Source organism: Thunnus albacares, chromosome 1, assembly GCF_914725855.1.
Source record: "Thunnus albacares chromosome 1, fThuAlb1.1, whole genome shotgun sequence".
Taxonomy (NCBI): Eukaryota; Metazoa; Chordata; class Actinopteri; order Scombriformes; family Scombridae; genus Thunnus; species Thunnus albacares.
The window spans coordinates 16,113,511-16,136,857 of NC_058106.1; the positions used below are offsets into that span (position 1 = coordinate 16,113,511).

General features: G+C 39.9%; 1 protein-coding gene across 5 annotated transcripts in view; it reads left to right on the top strand.

The window, feature by feature from the left end:
• Window positions 1-23,347, top strand: part of esrrga (estrogen-related receptor gamma a) — a 165,203-nt gene that overhangs the window by 83,079 nt on the left and 58,777 nt on the right. For 3 of the 5 annotated variants that reach the window (XM_044346136.1, XM_044346144.1, XM_044346151.1), the window contains one exon: window positions 12,316-12,474. In XM_044346136.1, coding sequence (XP_044202071.1) covers window positions 12,317-12,474 — 158 coding nt within the window. In that variant the 5' untranslated portion in view covers window position 12,316. Of the gene's footprint in view, window positions 315-12,315; window positions 12,475-23,347 lie in introns of all 5 variants that reach the window. The other 2 variants (XM_044346127.1, XM_044346118.1) reach the window with 1 other exon arrangement.

Below are 23,347 nucleotides of genomic sequence, written 5' to 3' on the forward strand. Positions count from 1 at the left end.
TCACATACACACACCGCGCACACCCACACACGCGCTCCCTCACATCTACACACACACACGCAGAGCCGATCAGTGCAGGCAGCGCAGAGCCCGGTAATTGTATTGCTCCCTGCGAGCGGAAGGAAGGACCGAGAGAGAGGAAGACCAGCGAAAGAAGAGGAGGAGAGAGAGGAGAGATATAAAAACTTTGATTTTTTTCAAAGATTTTCTTGTTTTTTCTCCTGAGGAGGTTGACATGACAATGACCCGGTATCACCGATGGATTCGGTAGGACACCCGTTATCCGAGTGTTTTTTAATGCACTCTGAACAAGAGTAGGTAAATTTTACCTTTTATTCTTATCCATCTGTTCATCACTCAACTTGTCATTGTCATTGTCTTCCACTGTGTATGAGTATGTGTGTATGTGTGCACGCGTGCGTGCGTGAGTGTTTGTGTGTGTGTATGTGCTGGTATGCAGCTAAGGTGGCCGGCACCATGTCAAGGTTGTTTCTGCTGTCAGGTAGCACGCGTTCACTGTCTGTGTGTGTGTGTGTGTGTGTGTGTGTGTGTGTGTGTGGCTGCAGTATCCGGACAGCAGCTCTTACTCAGTGGGTAGAGGAGCGGAATTTCTGTCCCTCCACCTGGGAGCAAGACATACACACACACACACACACACACACACACACACACACACACGCATGCGTGCGCACACATACACACGTACACACACACACACACACTCATTTTCAAAGTAGAGACAGTTTCCCCTCCACTTTCCCTGATTTTGAGACATTGTTTTACTTTAAGTCAGTTTGTCCTTAGGACAAGACTTCAACTCTGTCCAGGTAGGTCTCCATGTGTGTTTGTGTGTGTGCCTGTGAATGTATTTATGCTTGTGCATGTGTGTTTTAAGTGTGTGTTCATCCAAGCAGAGAATCAGCGAGGTAACAGGGCATTGAGGTTACAGGAATAACATGGAGAGACAGGAGGAGAAGGGCCCATAAGAGAGGAGGGCGGAGGAAAGGGGGAGAGCTGCGCTCTTAAATGCCAGAGGAGGTAGAATTTCAGACGGGCAACTCAGCGTGTGGCCCTGCACAGGAATTAGAGACAGTTACACACACACACACACACACACACACAACACAAACAAGCGAGTGCCGCTGAGCTGCTCATTTTGCCAGCACTTTGCTCTTTTAGGAGTGTGTTGAAGACGCTGTTCAAAATGCAGATTAACTGATTGGCGGAGCGGACAGCAGTGTGTGTGTGTGTGTGTGTGTGCGTGCGTGCGTGTGCGTGCATGTATGTGTTATTGTGCTCGTAACAGGCAAGGTGCATTTCATGGAATTACATAGATTAAAGCATAGTAAGTATACTAATTTACTCACAGTTTGTCCTTTTTCAAACATGACAATGTAAAACATGGATTTAGCTGAAGTGATTAGTGTGGTTCAGTAAGTGGACAGCACTCTTTTTGCATGAAGGCATGCATTCACTAATGGCACTGAAAGTGGCAAATTTTCCTTGCCTTTAATTAATGACATGATTTTACAGTAAATATGTGTAGAAATAAATATATATCCACTGATTAATTTTGTTCTAAGTGATTGTGGCTTTACAGTATAATAAATTAAAATGAGTGACACTGAATCACAGCCTCAGTTTAAGTGTCTTTACAATAGAAAGTCGGAGGTCAAGAAGTAAAACAACAGAATCAAAGCAGAATCCGATACAGGATACACTGATGTGTTTCCCAGCCGTTATTAAGATTTTTGAAGAAAACATACATTTTTTTGTGTGCTTTGAAGCTGGCTTACCTATGTATGTGTGAGTGTGTGTCTTTTTATCCACAAACCCTGTATCTTTCACAGTATGTGGACTAGAAGGGAACATTTTAAAGAAAAAGACCTCTTTTTCATTGTTTTTAGTAACTGATTTTTGATATTTTGTTTTAGTTATGATCAGATTTCCCACAAATAATTTTCAATTTTTCTAAAGAGTGGCTAATTTTGCAAAATTATATGATTATCCAAACAATAATGATTTAAAAAAAACACCTGAAAGTTTTTTAAATGATTATTTGAATATCAGTGCATTGTCATAAATCAGGCTTTTAGTGAATTTGAGGCTTTGATCCAAAAGAAGACTCTGCAGAACATCCTTTTATATTGAGGATAATTTATTTCCTTTCATAAATAAAATGACTGGATATCAGGAGGAATAACTGTATTCAATACATTTTGGACTGTAAAGACTTAACCCTCGGGTCTGCACGCTGTATCTGAAGTGAGTCTGTGTCTGTGTGTTGATCTCACAAGTGCAAACCAGTGCGGTGTATTTTAACAACCACAGATTTACCTCTGGTTTTGAGCTGTGAATTAGACAAGAAAAGTGAACACTTACGACCAGGTTTTGAGTGATAGAAATAAGTGGTGACCAGCATGAGAGCTGTGTGTGAAAATGAAGCACAAACATATTGAGATAAAAACATACGTTCTTGTCAGGCATTTAGCGGTGGAATGTGCCTCTTTTACCTGTGTGTGTGTTTCTGCAAGTGTACGTAAGCTGACCACTCACACATATTTAAAAAAAAAAAAACCCTCTGGATCATTCTTCCATCTGTCCGTCTGTCTGTTCATCCATCCATCTATCCATCCATCCACCGTTCTCTTTTCTCTGCTCAGGCTTCCCCTCCTTTGCTCTCAGGCACTGCTTTCCTACACTAATTAAAATATTAGGGATAATGATGATCATACTGATAATAATAATAACAACAACAAGTACCGCTTAAGCTGTTAACATAATTACATTCCCCTCATGCCACCATATACATACCATTTGCATATCATTAAGATATATTTTCTACAGTGACTTTAGTGAAATTGGTGGTTTTTGTCAGTGGGTGTGAAGGAGACGGGTGGTGAGAATCGCACAGCGGCCGTGCAGATCATTCAGGCAACGATTTGCATTGTGAGAGACAAAGAGAAACACAAGACAACAAAAATGATTTCACTTCGAATTATTTTCAATCATGATTTATGTCCGATTTGAATTATTTTGTTTTGATTAGATGGAAATAAATAATTTGTGATTATGACTAAAAATGGAAAAGTCTCGTCAATGGCAATCAAATTAAGTCTGAATGAATAACATAGTTTGGTGCATGTTTGAAGTTGAACTCCTATCAAAAGTGTGCCCTTGATGAAAATTTCAAATTCATAAAATTAAAATTATACATGCCAGAATAATGTAAACTAAATTAGTGATAGTGAATAGTGATAGTTATTTTCTGTTTGAACAGATTAAACGAATATCTGGTGCACAAGATAACGCTCAAGTTTCACCTTGCATGTGTTAGAGGGTTACATCGTATTGTACCAAGACAATAATGAGGGGATTCAAAATAGTAATATTTTTGCAGCAATAGCCTGACTTTAAAGATTTCATAATGATTTTCTTTCCTGATCTACTTGGTGACCTAACCTAATTTAGGCAATTTTTTTCTGAACGAATTGAAGAAAATGTAATCCTTGAAACCTGTAGGCCCGCCGTTCTGCTTACACTCTAAACTACTCAAAATATATAAATGTACATAAGTAATACAGCTTTATAAGAATGCAGTTGTCATTTAAAAGGATGATCATAATAAGCCTTTGCTCTTATTTAAAACTGTGGTGAAAAAAATACCAACATCCGTTGAATTAATAAAAATAAAAACAAAAAATCCTTGCATCCTGCTTGAGAAAACTAAGAACATTTATTATATTTATCTCGGCCTTTTCCCTTTTTCTTTTTGTCACTCTCTTGTACACTGATTTCTTTCTCAGTCCATGAGGGGAAAGAAAGCAGTAGAGAGAGAGAGAGAGAGAGGTAAAGCTGACTGGAGGGAGGGACGGGGGGACCAAAGAGAGATTGCGTAAATTAAAATCCTTTTAATCTCCTTATAAAATCATTTACTTAATTCATCTGTCAAAGCATGTCAATATGTGCCGTGCTGATTTGTTGGCTCTGTGTGTGTGTGTGTGTGTGTGTGTGTACGTGAGTGTGAGAGTGTGGGTATGCGTGTGTGTTTGTGCATTTGCATCTGTTTGTTGTCATGCATGGGTTCGTGCCTGCCTGCTCACATTTTAGGTGCGTGTGTGTGTGTGTGTGTGTGTGTGTGTGTGTGTGACCTATTGGTGGCTTGTATGAGTAGGTGTTCTTCTTTTTGTGCGTCTGTTGGCCTGTCCGTCTGTCCCTACGGCATTTGTTGTCTGTCAGTTTTTTCATTGTCTCTGAATACACACGCACGCACGCACACACACACACACACACACACACACACTAAAACACACACAATCGTGCACACGGCGGCCTCTCTCTCATGTGCAGGGTCCGGGCATTCCAGTGGTAATTTAGTCCCGTAAAGAGAGAGAGATGCAATGAGAGAGACAGACAGAGCGAGAGGTGGGAAGGAAAGGGGGGAGTTGGGGGGGGTGGGAGGGGGGTTGCTTTTGTCTGACACCAGCACTTAGGGGTCCGCTGGACACACGTGTACGCATGAACGCACACATGCTTGCACACACACACATGCATGCAAACACACACTCTCAAACGCACAGCAATGCACTTGCATTTTTATTTTTTATTTTTTGCTCATTTGAAGCTAAAAAGTAACCAAACTGTGTAAAAAATGCAATTACACATTCACGCATATGTATGTGCTCGCATACATACTAAAACACACACCATAGCACACACATTATACACATTTATATACAAAGCCACACCAAGATGACAGAGCAAAATGGGACGAGCCTTGATGATGTGAATTTCTCTGATATATGCTCAATCCATCAGTGCCGTGTGTGTATGTGTGTGTGTGTGTGTGTGTGTGTGTGTGTGTGTGTGTGTGAGTGTGTCATGGGTCAATGCCGGCCTTTATGTGTTGAAAGAGCAGTAAGAGAGACCGTACCAGCTGTGACACACACTCACTGCAATTAGCCATTACACCACACTGGCGGTAAAGCTAAATGTGTATGTGTGTGTGTGTGTGTGTGTGGGTGTGTGTGTGTGTGTGATTGAATGCCAAAGCGCTGATTGAAAGAAGAGAGAGAGTGATATATAGTGAGAGGCAACGCCGCTCATCTCCTCTCCTTTCCCCGCTTCCCTCCCTCCACACTGCTCATCCGCTCATTCGGCGTTACCTGTCATCCATACGTCTCCGTCGTCCATACATCAAAATGTGCATTCATTCATTATGACTATTATCACTATCTATCAAATCATTTATGCCCTGACTAAGAATTATTCTTCTTACTGCTACATGCTGAGTTTTCTGCCTCTTTTCAAGCCTACTTTTAAGACTTTATTCAGCAGTGTAGGTTAGAGCGATGTGGAGGAAAAGGGGGGAGTCTTCTTTACCGCTGTCAGTGTCAAAAGTGCATTTTTATTTTCACTCTTTTATGACATTTTAACAGATCTTTTTACAAATCTGTCTGTTTGGTTTTAGAGAATATTGACTTAATTTGTTGCTTATTTAGAATTTTTGCTGTCACTGCTGTGGTCTTTATTGTTTCTAGTGAAGGAGTTACTAAAATGTGATTTCAACTGGTCAACTGGTAAACTATTGAGCTGCGCTTTAGATCATGGGATCAGTGTATACATGTGCGCGTGTGTGTGCACCCATCATGTCGTGCTCAGGGCTTCTAATGCTGCCTCTCACTCCTAATGGGAGGAGACAGCGGAGACTGGGCCACAATAGTGCAGATTTAGATGGAGAGGCGCCATGTGGGTGTAGAAGTGTGTGTGTGTGTGTGTGAGAGAGTTAAAGAGGATCGAGAGAATGATGCAGGTTCAAACATCTTGTCTGTCTTTTGCACCTTTTTTTTCTTTCTTCCTTTTTCCTGTCTCTCTTTCTGTGCGTCCATGGGGAGAGACCTATAGATTGGCTAGGCTGGTAGTTCTCTCCGTCTACATGTCCAGGCCTTGTATAGTATGATTAAATTGTCATTGTTTCGACAGTGTGTTAAAGACAAAAAAAAGGAAAGATACAGTAGAAAGGGAAAGAGATAAATAGTAAGAGAGAGAGAGAAAGAAATGGATGACCATGCCGCCTTCCGACTGACAGTGAAATATTCCTCCTCTCATCCTCCCATCATGCTTCATGTGTGTGCCTGATGGGGAGAGAATGACAGGCCAGCCCACCACCCCACCTCTCTCTTTAGTTTTTTTTTTTTTTTTCATCTGTTTTCATTCTGTTTTCTCTTTCTGTCTCTTGTCTGTCATTTGGTATCTTATGTGGTGTAATTTACTTAATTTATCAAATGCATGTGGTGCATCCTTACTAAATTCACTGAGTTGTAATTCAGTAACAATAACCTCAAAGTTTCATGGATTTATGTAAACTTTAAAATACGTGTTTTTACAACAGTTTTTTTTAACTTTACTTAATGTCGTATGAGTTTACTTTCTCGCTGTCTTACGTTGTCGCTCTCTGTCTAAAGCATTTTGTTTATTACAAATACAAACCAGCAAAACTTACTCATGTGGTGAATATAAATTGGTATGTATTATGTGCCTGACTAAATAAAAGGCCGGATAAGAAACGTCCACGTTCCGTCGTATTATTGGATGAAAGATCTCTGACAAACCTGACGAACATCTAAAGCTGCATTTTTTAGGTTTTTATCACTACAGAAACAGCTCACCAGCACTTCTGGTTCTTTTTCCCTCAAATTGTGTACTAGTGTTAACATGTTAGTTATTGTTTGTGTAACACCGCATATTTATGTGTGACCATAACAGAAAATGCGAAATGGTTACGGCCCTTGTCTCTGCGCGCGGTCATTGTGTGTATACACACTGTCTGCTTAGGTCTGGACTTGACAAATTGTACTTGTGACATTGCAAAAACAGCACATTTAATTTTTACATGTTCATGTAAGTTAAGTGAAATATTTCACATAAGCTTGAGATTTTCAAAAATAGTTTTGGGCTACTCAAGGAGTGCCACAGTTGGCTTTTTACAACACAACTGTGAACAAACTAAAGAACATATCCGGCAAAATGAAAGAGAACAAGACCCTTATATGCTGTATTTAGAAGTGCGGAAATGCCCACAGCTCCACTCACTTAAGTGACATTATACTCTTTAAGTATGCTGTAGTGTTGTTGTGTTGTTGACAGCTGCTTTTTAAAATTCATAAATCGTATTTTTTTCATTTTATATCTATTTTCTTGTTTTTTGTGGAAAAATATAAATATTTGATACTTGAAACAACCTAACACTGAAATGACAAGGTGAAAACCTTTTCAAAGTTTGTAAAAATATATATTCATATAAATCTATATATTGCATAGATTGAATATTATAAACACCCCTTGCCCTGAGGAGGTGCGTTCCTCTACGCAGCTGATCCGCACTTTTCTTCACCTCTTCCGATAATTCATTTCCCTTTTATCCCCTTCTTCCTTCACCATTCACCTCCCCACACACACACACACACACACTCCTCCTCTCCCTCCCCACACACCCCCTCCCTCGTGGAGCTGTCACCTTTCTGCACCCGCTCAGTCCCTATTAAGGCCGACAGCCCATCTGCCGCCTGCCCCGCTAACAGCTCCCGTTGCTAACGCTAACGTGCACACACATCCACATCCACTCAGACACACACATATAGCCTACACAGCGCTGCGTCGAACCCCACCTGCCCCGGTGCATGTGCAGACACGGGAGAAACACAGTCACACACATTTGTATATTAATGTTATTTATGCTTTCAGTATTTGTGATTATGTTATGATCATTTTAATATCCCCCTAACACACACACACACACACACAGACACACACACACACAAATGTTAACATACCTGTGTCAGATTCTTTTATGAGACTTGATGTTTTGCAATTATTTTTGTCATTATTATTTAACACATTCAGACATTACATTGACATTTTAAGCAATTATCTGACATTATTATGTGGAGTAACTAATAATATACAGAATCTATGTGTGTATAGAGCAAGTCAGCAGTAATGTCTCACCACCTTTTCAAGGAGCCTAGTGAAGAAAAAAAATCAAGTGGATTCAAGACAATTAAGTGTTAGAATAAAGTGATCATGGATTTTATTCAGTCACACAGATTGCATATAGTTGTGGTAGAAAGCGTGTATTTATGCTCCGCAGAGGAGGTGGACTGAATCTCCTTGTTCTTTTCTGCGATCGTTCTTTAAATGCCATCTTAGTTTTTTGTTTGGACATGGGTTCATATTTTTATATTAAACCTATGAAACCATGTTTATGAAGCAACATTTATGCATATTTATGGATATTCATTGCATATGTGACTGGAAGACATCACACTGCCCTGACTAGTGGGGTAATTAGGTAGGGCAGTTGCAGCCCTCTGTGTGTGTGTGTGTGTGTCTGTGTGTGTGTGTGGTGGCATTTGCTCCCTTCAGGGATAGGTGCGTTTTGCATTAGCAAGAATGGCAACTGTCTCATCAATCACTGCATCACCATGTCACACACACACACACACACACGTAGACACACACCCACACCCACACACACACACACTGTGTCATGGTCATTCTGTTCACAGATGGGCTAGCAACACATGAGCGAGTCACTGAGCATCAGAAAGACACCCATGATCTCTCTACTTTTACACACACACACACATACACAAACACGTGTGCGTGTGTGTGTGTGTGCTGGTGCCGCTTACACGTACTGACAAGAGCGTGAAATAGGTTAGGTAGAATCATATAGGTTAGTACTCTTCGCCTTTATTCTCTCTTTTTACCTTGTACGAATGTTTATGTATTGGATACATGAGCTATTTCTTCTGTGTGTGCATAAGTACATTTTACAGTTTTAAATGCGTAAAAGGAAAGGTTCCCTAAAATAATCTGGATAATCTTTTTGGGTAGAGAAAACTGTTTTAACTTGTTAAATTTTAAATTCCATTTTATGCATTATAATACAATGCGTGTATTGTACTTTTTTCATGTATTGAATAGAATTACAAACCGCCTTCTATGTCTTTAAATGATTGTCTACTTTCAATACAAAATTTTACATCCTCTCTAATTTCAAGATGCCTTTTAGGCAAATTTAATCTTCTGGAATGAATAAAGGAAAAGAAACAATATCCGATTACCTTGCCATAAAGTATAATGTAATAAAACAGAATCTCTCTTTGTAATCCCTAACAGTTTTAGTGTCTGGGTTAATGCAAGTGGCAGACTGGAATGGATTTCTGCAGAATCAAAAAGCCTTTTGCTGGTTAGATGAAATACTGCAATAATGATTTATTTTAAAACTTGGTAAAGCATTAAATGATTTGTACTCTAAAATGGCATCTTATGGATCATGGTGCTGAATGAGGATATAAAGCTAAAAACAGTAAACAGTTCTTTTAATAGCTTGCATGTGACTCGAAAAGCAGGGAAGGGGATTCAAACGAACAACATCACGTGTACACGGTACTGGATGTACCTTAGTCCGGTGTGACTCCAGGACACTCCCTAATAAAAAAAGCAGTATTAAGTGTTGCCTGTCTATATAGCATTGTGACACCGCAACCAAAGCCAGTAAGTGTCTGAAGCAGCAGCAGCAGCAGCAAGATATCGATTCCTCCTATTCACCAGAGTGGAACTAAAACCTACATATTACACACCCTGGCCCTCCAGCTCTCGCTGAGCCAACCCAGCTCTTGCGGATGGATAGAGGGACGGAAGGAGGGATGGCTGTCAGACGAGTGATTGGTCTGTCTACCTGTCTGTCTACCTGGCCCTCACCTAAACAGGAACCCATGGTGGGACAGCATCACATGCATACACACAGATGTCTGTGTGGTGTGTGTTTGTGTGGTAAACATGTGTTTATTAATCGGTCTGTGACCCATACCGACATCTCTGCTCTGTTTACTGATACACTACACACAGGATTTGGTAATGATGGAAAAATACAGCAAAATCAACACTACAATAACAACAAAGAAATAAGTACAATTAGAAGATATTTCATTCCGTCGCACAGGAGAAAGTTTTCCCAGGTGGTTTGATTGACGTGTTTGGTGTGAAAAGATTAGCCAGTGTCTTCAAAAACTAACGCGAAAGCGTTACTGTTTCTATCTGTAGACTTGCTCGGCAACTTTCAACATTAAATATGAAAAGTAATTGATTTCCCAAAGCAAGCGTAATTATTTTACGTACATTTTTTTTTCTTTTTTTTTTCTTTTCTTTTAAGCAGAAACAAGCAAATATTCATAATGTCAAGCACAGGGATGCTTCAAGCATTACCTGCAGGCATCTGTTGTACATTTTACATTATTTTAGAAGCAGCACTTTATTACCAGTTGAGTTTTGATATCTGTTCCCCACTCTGAATTGGTTTCTGTATTTTCTATATTTTTGTCCTCCTGTAATAAAGTGCTTTACTTCCCACCAGCCTTGTGCCATTGTCCCCTGATAGTTTGGTTTAAATGTAGGCCACCCAGACAATTTTATTACAAACCCTGCCTTCTCTCCTCCCCTTTGACGTCAGCTGTAAGAAGTGTCCCTTTTTTCTTGCACTCCGTGTTATTTAATTAATTTATTTCTTGCAATGGATGATTTTGATTCTGTTGCCTGCAGTGACCTTATCACCCTGGCGACAGCTCCTCCCCTGACGACAGCGCTGTGTTTGAATGGCAGTTAGCAGTTCTTCTCTCGGTGCTTTTACTTTTATATTCCCTCAGCCTTTTCCAAAGCCCAAACTGGTAAAAGTCCTTTGACGTTAAACACAGCCAGGGTGCGCTCCAGTTAGCAGCCTGACGCATCAAGTGCATGGGCATGCGCACGCACAGACAAATGTATTTTGCAGGAATTTTCTAGGACCAAGGTCTCATGTACTGGTTTAAAGTCACAACCCATCCTCAGTGCATCTGTTGGGCTGACAGCTGTCTGTCTGTCTGCCTGTCCACGGTGCTCTCAGCATGTCAGCCTTTGTGTCAGTCTGTGTTTGTGCATCTTTTCGAACCTGTCTGTGTTTTTTCTGTCTGTCTGCATACCTGCCTGTCTCTTTTTCTGCCTGTGCTGAGTAGTTGCAAACTCATATAACTGTTTGCTGTATAGCTGTTTATATTTACTGCAGGCATACAGACAAGCTAAATGTGTATGTATGAATATGTGTGTGTTGTGCGTCCATTAACTACATTTATAACATTTGGCATTGTGTTCAATTAATTTGTCTTTGTCTTCATTTTAGAATGAACTTTTCTCAGTGGAGTTTTTTTTCCTTTTTATTTCAATTTCTTTTATTTTATTTCCATTTTCTTTTTTTATATCGAAGAATAGTTTATGTTCAGTAGCTGGAACTAAGGTAAACAGGCAACAACACAGATGTGTTTGCAGTTTTTAAAACTGTTTTTCATCAGGCTTTTTTTTCTCAAGTTGTGTTACATTAATTTGCACTATTTTAATGTCCCTGAACAGTTGAAATCTATTTGTCCTTTTATAATAGTCTTTACATTTTAAAGCCGGAGTGCAGGACTTTTGTTTCCCCTTTCTGGCAGTGAGAGTAATTACAAAAACTCAATTGACACGTGCTTACGTCTCCGCTGTAGCCTATTCTGTCCCTACCGTTGCGGCTGTAAAACGGTGGATGAATTGTTTTGAGCGTCAAACAACCCCTGCTAACTGACTCTTTTCTCTATCAGAATTTGATCCATTCTGTCCAATAACATTTTGAAAGTCTAGAAGAGCCACACGATTAAATTATTTTATCCCAATTCAAGTTAGCAGAGGGATAACCGGCGGAAGTCTCTAGCGAGTATGCGTGAGGGCGTGAATGTAACAGACGTTCATTTATATGTAAAAGTTCTGCACTGCAGGTTTCAGAACTTGTTCATTCTCTTTGAACATATTGTGTATCTTTTACTTGATGGTTAACCCATTATGACCTAAGGCGCCCTCTAAAAAAAACATTCTAAAACCTAAAGCATTGTTTGAAATCAACCTCCTACAACTTGAGGCTGAGAGGGGCTAAGAAAAAGAAAAAGGCATCCCCTAATGCATTTCGTCTTCCCCGCGCGTATTTCAGCAAACCACGATGCATTTCATCAGTCACGTGTCTCGAAAACGATGACATGATCTAAAACACGCTCAAGTGCCTCCGGCTCTAAAGGGAGAAGCACGCAAATGTTGCATCCGGTCTTAATGTGTTGAATTAATCCAACGCTTCCAAGTAGCATTAAGTCTCAGCTGGTCTTTTCCACCTGCTGTTTCTCTACCTTTTTCTGTTGCACTGATTGTACAGTGTTTTCACCACTGCCCCTCCTTCTCTCACTTTGCACCTGCATACAGAATGAACTTATCGAAGGGGCCATTGGTGAACAGCAGCAGTGAAGATAACTCCAAGTCAACTTATGGTAAATGCGGCGCTGGCGCCTGGAGGATGCACCAGAGCTACGATCCACTGGAGGCCAACCACATGAGAGACGCACATGCCCTCTACAACCCCAGGTAAGACAGAGAGATGAGAAGACGAAAGACACAAAACCTACTGAAAGAGAGTGAGTGAAAGAAGTAAAAGAAAAAGGACTTGTTGAATCTGTGAATCTGTTAGGTTCAGTTTTACACAAAAGTCTAACTTGACCTCTATAAATCTCAGATGAAAGGAAAAGAAAAAGCAAGCAGTTTGAGACGTCAAAAGCCAGTGTTTTTAGTGGTCTATGTGTGTGTGTGTGAGTGAGAGTGAGAGAGACAGAGAGAGAGAGAGAGAGAGAGAGAGAGAGACAGCACTGAGAGAGGTAACCTTTCTCTATAATCTACAGTATTCAAATGTGAGGGTTATTTTTTTTTGCCTGTCTTTACATTTCTTAATTTTCAGTAGTATTTTACATTTTCAGCATACACTTTTTTATTACTATATCAGCCTATATGATAAGCTGCTCTGCTTTTGTGTCACCGTGAGCAAAATTACTCCAAAAGCAGAATCATCTCTTTCAAAGTATAGCCATGAACAAAATACTTTCAGCGGGCTGTATTTTCCCTTGTATGTAGCCATGTTAGTATGATTTATTTGCCTCACTGTGACATCAGGCACAGAGAAGGGATTTGTCCATGGAGTGGTCCAGTCTAAAATTCAAGCTTTAACACTTTTTGCTTGTTAGGCTGCTAAAACTACAACAACAAAACCCTGTCTCTTCTGAATAGTGTGTTCCTTGCATCTTTTACCTCTGTTTCCTTTTTTTTTGTACAAAGTCAAAAATGAAATTTTAATTTTCAGGATAGTGCACTAATGACAAGACTGAATACCTGGACCACCCTAGTGGCCACTGCTCACCTACAGCACTATCTTCATTTTGTTATATTTTTACAGTGTATACGAGTATCACAAGAAAGTGGGATTCAGCTTCTGGCTCAAGGACACTTCAGTAGTGCAAATGCGTCACAGCACAGAGGCTTTAAATCATATAATGGTTGAAGGACAGTCACTTTACTATAACAGTAATCCCCCATTCCATCTGCGTATGCAATAAAACTTAAAGCATGAAGCACTTCAACCAATTTCGTTTAAAGTTTTCCACTGGAAATCAGTTTCTAGGTTTGTGTCGTTGAAGGCAGGTGAAACTAAGGGCTGCTATGGTCCATTTTTAGAACATAAACTGTAAATACGCTGCTTGTTTCATGTTAAAACACAGCAAATGTGTGATGCATGAAACACACACACACTTTCTCTCTCTTCATATTCTTCCTCTCTCTCTCACTGCCGCTTTCTCTCTCTGTCTTTTAATCATTCTAACTTTCTCTGGATAAGAGATAAAGCCACATGCCCAGATTGCAAAACTATAATTGTAAGTATGTGTTTTGTATATAATTAGCATAATGCGGGTTTATTGCACTATTATATGCAAATGTACCTGAGTATATGACAAGTGGACCTATTGCTGTATATTTATATTTTCTTATATATTTTTTCATTTGATCTTGTCGTGAAGAAGCTCTAGTAATGTTTTTAACCAACATTGCTGATTCCTTCATAGCAAGAAAGTGCTCAAATAAGCTTTCCAAACACTTAATTCGTCGGTCTACAATGAAGAATCTCAAAATATGTTAAACCTTTAGTCAGGAGTCATGTCACTCATTTTTGTGACCAATCAACATTGTTGTATTATTGCACAGCCTATTCAAACACTATTGATAATTTCATTGTTAGGCTTTTGTAAAGCCCTTTAATTTTTAAGTGTGTGTGTGTGAGTGTGTGTGCGTCTGCCTGTGTGTGTGTGTGTGCTTGTGTGCACTGTAGACTGGGAAGTCTTAGTCCAATAGGATTTCAGGGTTAGTCTGGGTCAAGCCAATTAGAGGTCTGGCAAGCCATTCTCACGCAGACTCTCAGCCAATCACCAAGAGGAGTGTTACTAGCACAATGCAAGTGTGTGTGTGTATGTTGGCAGACAGTAGACTCTGGTGATGAGAGTTGTAAAGGTTTGCCAAGGGCTAGGGAGTCACGCCATGGCTTGAAGTCATACACTACATTCGCACACACGGATAGACACACACACACCACACTCCGAAGTGGGGAACATTATTTCCCCTGCATTGGATCAAGTTTTGGACCAAGTTAAAACAAACTAGAAATTACATTGTAATTGTGCATTCGAGTGCCAAAACTATGCCAAGCATCAGATGTGACACAACAACAATAGTCCCCGGTTGGCGTATGATAATAACAATAACGATGCAGGAATATGAAAAGATATTAATCAGAACAAAAAGGCCTCCTCCTTTTCAGTTTATTGTAAAGAATATGCTCACAAAAGGCCTTTATCACTCACAAAAGTTTGACTTCTCGCTGTCTGTCTGTCTGGTCCGTTCTATTCGAGTGTCCTAGTAAACCATGACAGTGTGACAGTGAGCCAGCACGCACAATACCAGCACCTTGAAACTGGAGCAGCTCAATGGAATTCAGCCATCACTCATTTGATTAAATATACCCATGCTTTTCCCGCTGTGACTTATTTTGTTTTTAAAACAAACGGCACATTAACGAAATACATAATTAGGGCCTAAAACATAAAGATGAAGGTAAAATACCAGTCACCTCATCTCAACTCACCGTTTCACACACACAGACTTGCATATGTCTTTTTACACATACACACACACACACACACACACACGCAGTATAAGATCACATGAACGCTCACTCCGGGATATCTGACCTCCAACTGTGTTGATGGGATTTATTCACACTATTTACATACACACTATCACACTATCACACACACATACACACTCACACACATACACACATGGTGCATTGGGTTAAAGACAAAAATCTGAAGTCAAATTTCTCTGTTGGCCAAAATGTAAAAAAAAAAGGTTAGGGTCAGAAAAAACTACATGAAAATGCATGTAAATTGTCATTAATTATCTGTTGTTACCATGAAGAATGGCATTTTCTTTTCATATCATATGTCGCTCATATAATCCATCAAAAACCTCATTGTTTTATATAAAAATAACATTTAAAAGTTTAATTTGCTTTGTTTTCTGAAGACTTTGCTATAAAAAAATCTTTTTTGAATTCTGAGGAAATTCTTAATTTGTTTTTGGAGATCTGCAGTTTTCATTGGGCGGCAACAATATTATTCCTCTTTTTATTTAGGCCATCAAACCATGGGAATGTGATTAATGTCAGCCAGCCAGAGAGCGCTTGAGCACACACACACACACACACACACACACACACACACACACACACACACACACACACACACACACACACACACACAAACACACTTTGCTGTAAACTGAGCCCAATGTAATCATAATGATAAAGCAGATTGCCTTAACACACAGATGGGCCTCCCAACAGCTCTGTATGTGTGCGTGTCTGTATGTTTGTGTGTGTGTGTGTGTAAGTGTGGACAACGCTGATTGGATTGCAGATTTATAGAAGAGGATTACTGCTGGAGCAAAGAGAGAGAGAGAGAGAGAGAGAGAGAGGGAGAGAGAGGGTTTCAGACACTCACCTCTCATTAACTTCCACCCCCTTCACCTCAACTCGCCTTATCCTCAGTCATGGACAAACACACACACACACAAACACAGAAACGTTCACAGCTAAGATCTCCGTGTCAGTGCAGCACCTAATTTTTTTCTCCACGCAATGTCAAATTGATGATTATAAATTAATTTCAGCTTTAAAATGTTCCGTCAAAACTTAAGAGACAGACAGAAAGACAGACACAGGCAGAGACAGTGGGCACTCCAGCAAACCTGATTATGACTGGATGTGAATTAGATTCCCTAACAGATGGTCCAGGAGCGAGGCTGTAAGGTGCATCAGCCAGCAGCGAGGGGAGGGAGAAAGGGGAGGAAGGAGGGCAGGGGGGGGGGGAGAGAGGGAAGCTAAGGCAGAGAGGACAAGTGTCAACAGCATCTGGTGACAATACAGATCAATTCTGTATCTCCAATATTTGGCAGTGGCTTTTTGTTTTGAATCATACAATGTATTTGGGCAGTGGGGAGGGGGGGGGGGGGGGCTCATAACCTATAACATTTACTTTCTTTTCTTATTTTGCATCATGCTTTTCAATCAAAAAAAAACCTTCTATAGGTTGAATCTCTACCACATTTTTATAAATGTATAATATTAACAGAGTGTTATATATGTTTTTCTTGTTTCTAGTGCCGTACTTTATATAAGATTGGTTGTTCAATTTAAAAGTAAGCAGCGAGCTGAGCCTGTTTAGGAAGGATTTTCTCAAATTTTACAGATGCTGTGCATTATTGTACATACTCCTACTCTGCTTCTCTCTCCTCCCCTTTGATGGATAGGTGTAAATCATCACAATCCTGTTGTGACAGCCCAATTTCCCCAAATCTGATCTGCTTAAAGAATGCATCTTTGACGCTCTACTCGCTTGCCTCTCCTCTCCTCTCCTGCATTTCTTTTTATCCTCTCTTACACTTTTTTTTCCACCCTCACTCCATCAAATATACTACCGTTGAACTGCACACACTCATACTCTCTTTCTGTCTCTCCTCTCTTTTGCAGCATCGCGCTCACTTTTCCCATTCCCTCCTTGTCTGTTTTCCTCATCCTCCCTTCCCTCTCTCTGCCTCCCTTCCGTGTCACATTTGAAAGCCCTGTCATATTTACTAGAGTGGAAATCCTCTTTCACCATCTGCTTAATAAATCCGATGGGGGGATATTTTGTTTTTTTAAGCACTTTTTTATTATACGTCTGCGCAATTTCATTTGATACGGCACCTTGCCCAGGTCTCTATCTGTCTCAGTACAAGGAGAGCCGCACATCTCACTGTACACAAATGGTTGAATGTGTGTACGTGTGTGTTTGGGTGTGTGTGAATGAATGCGTGTCAGCCACAATGCCAAGTGTCTGTAAGTGTTTGGAAGGGCTGTTGCACTCCTATGCTTAGTTACACTGGTAATCCACACACACACACACACAAACACACTCACATGCACACACACACACACAGACGAACACTAACCTTGATCAATGACCTTTCTTTTATAAAAGAACTAGCCTACAATTTATATCCCTGTATACCCCCTGCACAAACATTTCCCACCAACATTATCTGAATAGCCATCAGTTGCATCAATTCAGATTTATTTTGTTAATCATTTAAACTAATTAGATATGCTTATATATATTGTTCTTGAATGACATATTTTTATCAAGGATTAGTAACTACAAGTTTGCCACATCCAGTATCTTCTATAATAGGTTTAGCTAACAAGAGGATGCATTCAGTAATTTCATTGATTTCCACTCTTCAGCCTTTCCAGTAAAAGGCTGGAGGTCACCACAAGTACATGGTATACAATTTAGTCTGCCAAGCCCCAAAATAGAACTGGATTATCCATCAAATTTGCAGTAATTAATGTATTTATTATTTATTTATTTATTTCATTAAAATATTTTAATGTAGTTAAGACAGTTTGTGGTAACTGTACACCTCACCTGCAGCACCGAATGGAGTTGAGCTGTTTTAGAGGTTTGAAGCACTGTTCTTACAGTAGACAACCACCCTTACAAATACAATGACACACAGCAGATAAAAGAGACACAGAGGAAAGAGGGGGGAAAGAGAGAGAGAGAGGGAGACAAAGAGAGAGGTAAGGAGAGAGAGAGAGAGAGAGAGAGAGAGAGAGAGACATGGTGACAAAGATAGTGCTTGGCAGCAACACACTTATCAGCTACTGCTCCGCAAGAAAATGACCTAAATCATCAAGATTCCCATCTGACACACACACACACACACACATACATACATACATACATACAGGTTTTACAGTGCACTGCCTTACGTTTCCGCACTGAACAAGCTCAACCTCCTCATGTCTTTTCACTTGAGTAACTACACGAGCACAGACGGACTCTCAAATCTAAATCGTCCTTTATACAGACCTTTGAGAGGAAAAGAAATTCCCCTCCAAATTTAGAATAAAATCACCTTTTATGAGAAGAAAAAAGAACAGAACAGAAGGAAAGGAAGAATGGACACAGTTTTAACACCTGTCTCTGTGATGATTGAAGACACATGAAGTGCATTGATATCACCAGACTCAACATGATGTTCCTTAGTTTGCAGTTTACAGTTTTGGAAAGCACATAATTCTTAATCGATAGCATTTGGCTGAGCTTGCCCTGTGTGTGCTGTCTCCCACTGTTTATCCATTCACATCTAGAAAATGTGTGTGCGTGTGTGTGTGTGTGTGTGTGTAAACTTTATAAACCCCAGGATGCATCATAACAGATTTAGCCTCACTAGTGTGCCCTTTGTAAGTCTTACCCAATTCATGTCACACCTTTTGAGTGTGTTTGTGTACTGTTTTTGGATTGTTGTGTGCAGAAAAGGTGTGTCTGTGTTTGTCACATTAAGATTCATACGTAGAAGGAGTCAGTGTCTAAACACACACACACACACATATACACTCAGGAATATAGGCACACACTCACATTTCCTCTCCTCTGTTGGTCTTTAAAGCCCGACAGCCCATTGGGCAGAATGTGTTTTAGCCATTATCACATTGATTGTATGTAATCAGGGGTTTATTCTGCAGCCAATGAAGTGAATTACAGGTTTCCTGCCCGACTAACACTGTAACAATTGATCTGCTCCCTGGCGTGTGTGTGTGTGTGTGTATTTGTGCAGGGTGTAAGGTGGTGTGTGTGATGGGGTGTGGATGTACGAGAAGCAATGATAGAGTGTGTTTGTGTGTGAGAAGTAGAAACAACGAGAGAGAAGAGAGAGATTGAGACCCAAAGAGTGCAGGAAAGAGAGGGCGAGAGAGAGCTCAGTAGGAGGGAGAGTGGTTTAGATTGACTATCGCTGTTGGATTTTTTATTTTTTTTTATTCATTTTTGTCCCCGGTAACAACTATAATCATGGACACACTGTGAGTCTATGGAGCTAAACTCAATCCCACACAAACATACCAACACTACACAGCAACACACAGCTTATTTTTTTTTCTCTCTGGCACTGTATTTCTCTGCCTTTTAACTATGCGCACACCTTACACAATGCACACGTAAAAACACAGGTTCAATTACACACACAAAAAGATTTTGTCCATGTGTTTGTGTTTTTTACCTGTCCCAGGTCTGTTCAAGTATGTTCTAACTGTAATGTATTTAACAATAGTGGCAAACTTACTCCTTTTTTAACCAATGTGTGCAGTTAACAAGTCAACCTTACATGTGTTTTTGTGCTTTGGTGAACACACTCACCAGCGCATGTATCGAACTGACAAGCTGACAAGAGGTCCAACAACCCTCCACAGATAGGAGTACGTTGAAGAAGGGAGTAAAATAGAGATAGAGAGAGAGAGCAAAGAAATAAAAATAAACACAGTGAGTGTGAGGGCTGAAAAAGCAATTCAGTCTATTGATGGAATCATTCTATTCATTTGACTATGGAAATGTAAAAGCATTTTTGCTCCTATTCCCCTCCTTACTCCATTCTTTCATTCAGTGTATTTTCTTTTCTGTCTTCCATCCTTCCTTCACTTCCCCTCCCTCTCAAACCATTGCCAGTATCATCTAGATAGAATTGTGTAAGGTTTTTTCTGTCTTTCTTCTTTTTTTTTTTTTTTTTTTTTTTGCTTATTGGACTGTGTTCTTATCAGCATCGAGAGCACAATGCTTGGTGTGATGGAAAGGTATTAGCCAACCCGTGGTGGCTACATTGTCAGCACTTCTTCCTTCTCTGTCTCTATTGCTACCACTTCTCTTTCCTCTCTGTTTTTTTTTTTTTTTCTCTCCTCCTGCTTAGGTTCTCTTCTTATGTTTGTCAAGATGTAGTCAATGCATTTTGTACCCTGTTTATTTACAAAATTTACTTAAAATTATTGGTAAAACAAAATGTTTCAGATTAGAATTTAACTAAAAAAACTTAAATCCTCTTCACATAAAAATCCTTTTTTATTTGCTATGATAACATTTTTTCTCACTGATGTACAGCAATTGTTGTGCTCTGGAAACATGTCAACTGAATGTTATCTAATCTCTGGTTCGGAAGTGAAAGGTGAATGATAAAATGAAACCCAAACTGCCCGTTGTGAGCTCCTATTCAATTCAAAGCTACTCTCTGTTTCAGTGATGACTTCTCTTCTCCTCTTTTCTCCTCTCTTCTCTTCTCTCTAATGTACGGGGGGCAAAATCTGTTTGGAGTTGTTTGCGGATGAGTTTGTGTTTATGGCTGCCATCTAGCGAGGCAGTCGTACAAAGATTGTATGTAATAAAAGATTGCGAGTGTGCACAGAAACACGGACTGAGGGAGCACAAGTGAACATCACAGTGACACCGAGAGTGAGGCCGAGAGTAGTTGCCCTAATACGATGATTGTATGTTTGTCCCTGCCAGTTGTCAGGGAGCTGCATCAGCCCACCACTCTAATGACAGCTTGTCATACTAAAGGGGCCCACCTTCCTCCAAAAAAAACACTCCTTTCCTTTGCTGGCTTTTGCCTTCCTTCCTTTCTTTCTTTTTTTGGTGGACTTTATTCTATTCTCTCTCTTTCCATGGGTCCACATTGTTATCTGTCTTTCATGAGTGCCACGTTTTCCTTCAAGAAGTGAGAAATGAAAAAAAGAAATAGGAACGGAGAGAAAGAGAAAATGACAGGGATCGACCTGGAAATGGAGACAAGGGAAGGTGGTAATCTTTTTGGTTTGCCTGTGTGTGTGTGTGTGTGTGTGTGTGTGTGTGTGTGTGTGTGTGTGTGTGTGTGTGTGTGTGTGTGTGTGTGTGTGTGTGTGTGTGTGTGTGTGTGTGTGCGCGCGTGTGCGCGTATGTGTTCTCCCTTAGTAAGGGACAGGTAAATAGGCCTGCTGAATATTTGATGTCCGCAGGAACTAAACTGCAGCCCCTTTTGTCCCCTTGCTTTGGCTGTCGGAAACAGTCACATATCTAGTTGACATCATGAATACACTGTGTGTGGTCAATTTTATTTTGGACACTAATCCTAAAAATATAAACCTTCATCTATCAACTGTCAGACCTCACTCTGATTTACAATGAAGTCTTAAATGGCTGAAGAGAAAACTTTCTGTCACTCCAGAAAAATTACATTTTGGAAGAAAGTGTCCACCGGTAAGTCTTTTTTTGTATGTAAAGCCAAAATGTAGCTGCCATCTAGACATATTACGTGGAATTTCTTTTTGAAATTACGCAATTCATCTAAATATTGAATAAAAGAAAGGCTTATTTTTTGAAAAATCCAGTAAAAGAAAGAAAAATGATAAGATTAGTATGGCAATTTATAATAATTTGAGAACCCCAAAAGAGAAGAAAATGGCAGGAAGAAAATGAAATTCAAAACCCTTTCTGACAGAATCAAGCAAAACAGCTAATGCTAAAATCTGATTACTGCTTTTCTTTGTGTTTTACTGTAATCATCTCATAACACATAGCTCACATCTTAAGCACACAGCTCAAGCCTTTTCCTCTTTATATAAATCTTTTTAAACACTTAAAAACATAAAGAATTGATAAAAAAAAAAGAGACCCAACCCCTTCCTTCTCTCTCCACACTCATCTGAAGAGCAGACAGGCACAATAAGACTGCTCTTTCAGCACTGAGCCGTCGCTACATAGCACCATAATTATACTGATAACATACATACATAAATGCATTCAACCTCTCACTCGGCACAGTGCACTGGCTGATTTCTTAATCTTCTTTCCTCTACTCCTCTCCTCTGCACGCATGTCTTCTTTTTATTCTTTTTATTCCTCCCCCTTCGACTGCCATTATTTTTCATTTATAAGCAGAGTGTGTGTGTGTGTGAGAGAGAAAGAGAGCACAGAGGAAAGATGTGAGGGAGGGAGAAAATGATAGAGGAAAAGAGAGGGACACTGAGCAAAGAGGAGGAATAGAAAGGGAAAGAGAAAGCCAGATAGATGAGAATTTGAGAGAGAGAGAAGGAAAAAAAAAATCGGCTGAGATCTTTTGGCACTTAAACTCTTTCACTTAATGGTACTCAGAGGGATTGACAGTAGAAGGGAGGGGACACAAAAGAGCATAAAGAGTGAAAAAGGAGAGATTAAATCATCACCATCACATCATCTACTTAAATGCGTCTGCTCTCTTTTTCTGTCACCAACGTGTTTTGTCACCACTCACTAGACGAACCTGTGCGATCTCTCTTTATCCCATCAATCTTTCCAACATTTACATTTATTCCTGTCCCTCCATTCACCTCTTTGTCACTTATTCTGGTACCTTGTATGTTTCTGTCTCTCCCTCTGTATCCCTCTATCAACTCTCTCTTATTCCTTTTTTTTTTTTTTTACCTCTCTTCCTCTTTCTTGATCTGTATCCAAACCTTTCTCACCATGTTTCTCACTCTGAAATGAAGGCCTACCTTAGAATCAGATAAATGGATTTATAGACATTGGTGAATACCACAAAGCCACGATTAATGGAGTCACTGAATTAGACGAACTTGCAGGGAGGGGAGGGAAGAAGAGGTGGAGGGAATAAAATATATGATGAAAACGGGGGGGAAAGGCCAGAGTATTGTGCACTGTAAATGTCACGGCATCTTATGAAAGCAAAAGTTGATTTAAAATAAAACACTGAATTTTTGAGACATTAGTATTTAGCCTCCTAGTATCTGTATGAAAAAAGCAGCTTTGCCTCATCTTGTTGGGCATCAAACACATTAACACTCTGGTGCAAATTAAAAATTAAACAAACAAAACTGCTGTCTATCATTTGGCTACCATCATTCATCACAGCCAACTCCTCCTTCTCCCATTCTGTCTGTCTCTTGCTTTGGCTTTCTGTCTGTCTGCCTACCTGTTTTCCTTGTCTATATCCATTCCCTGTTCCCCCACCCTTCCCT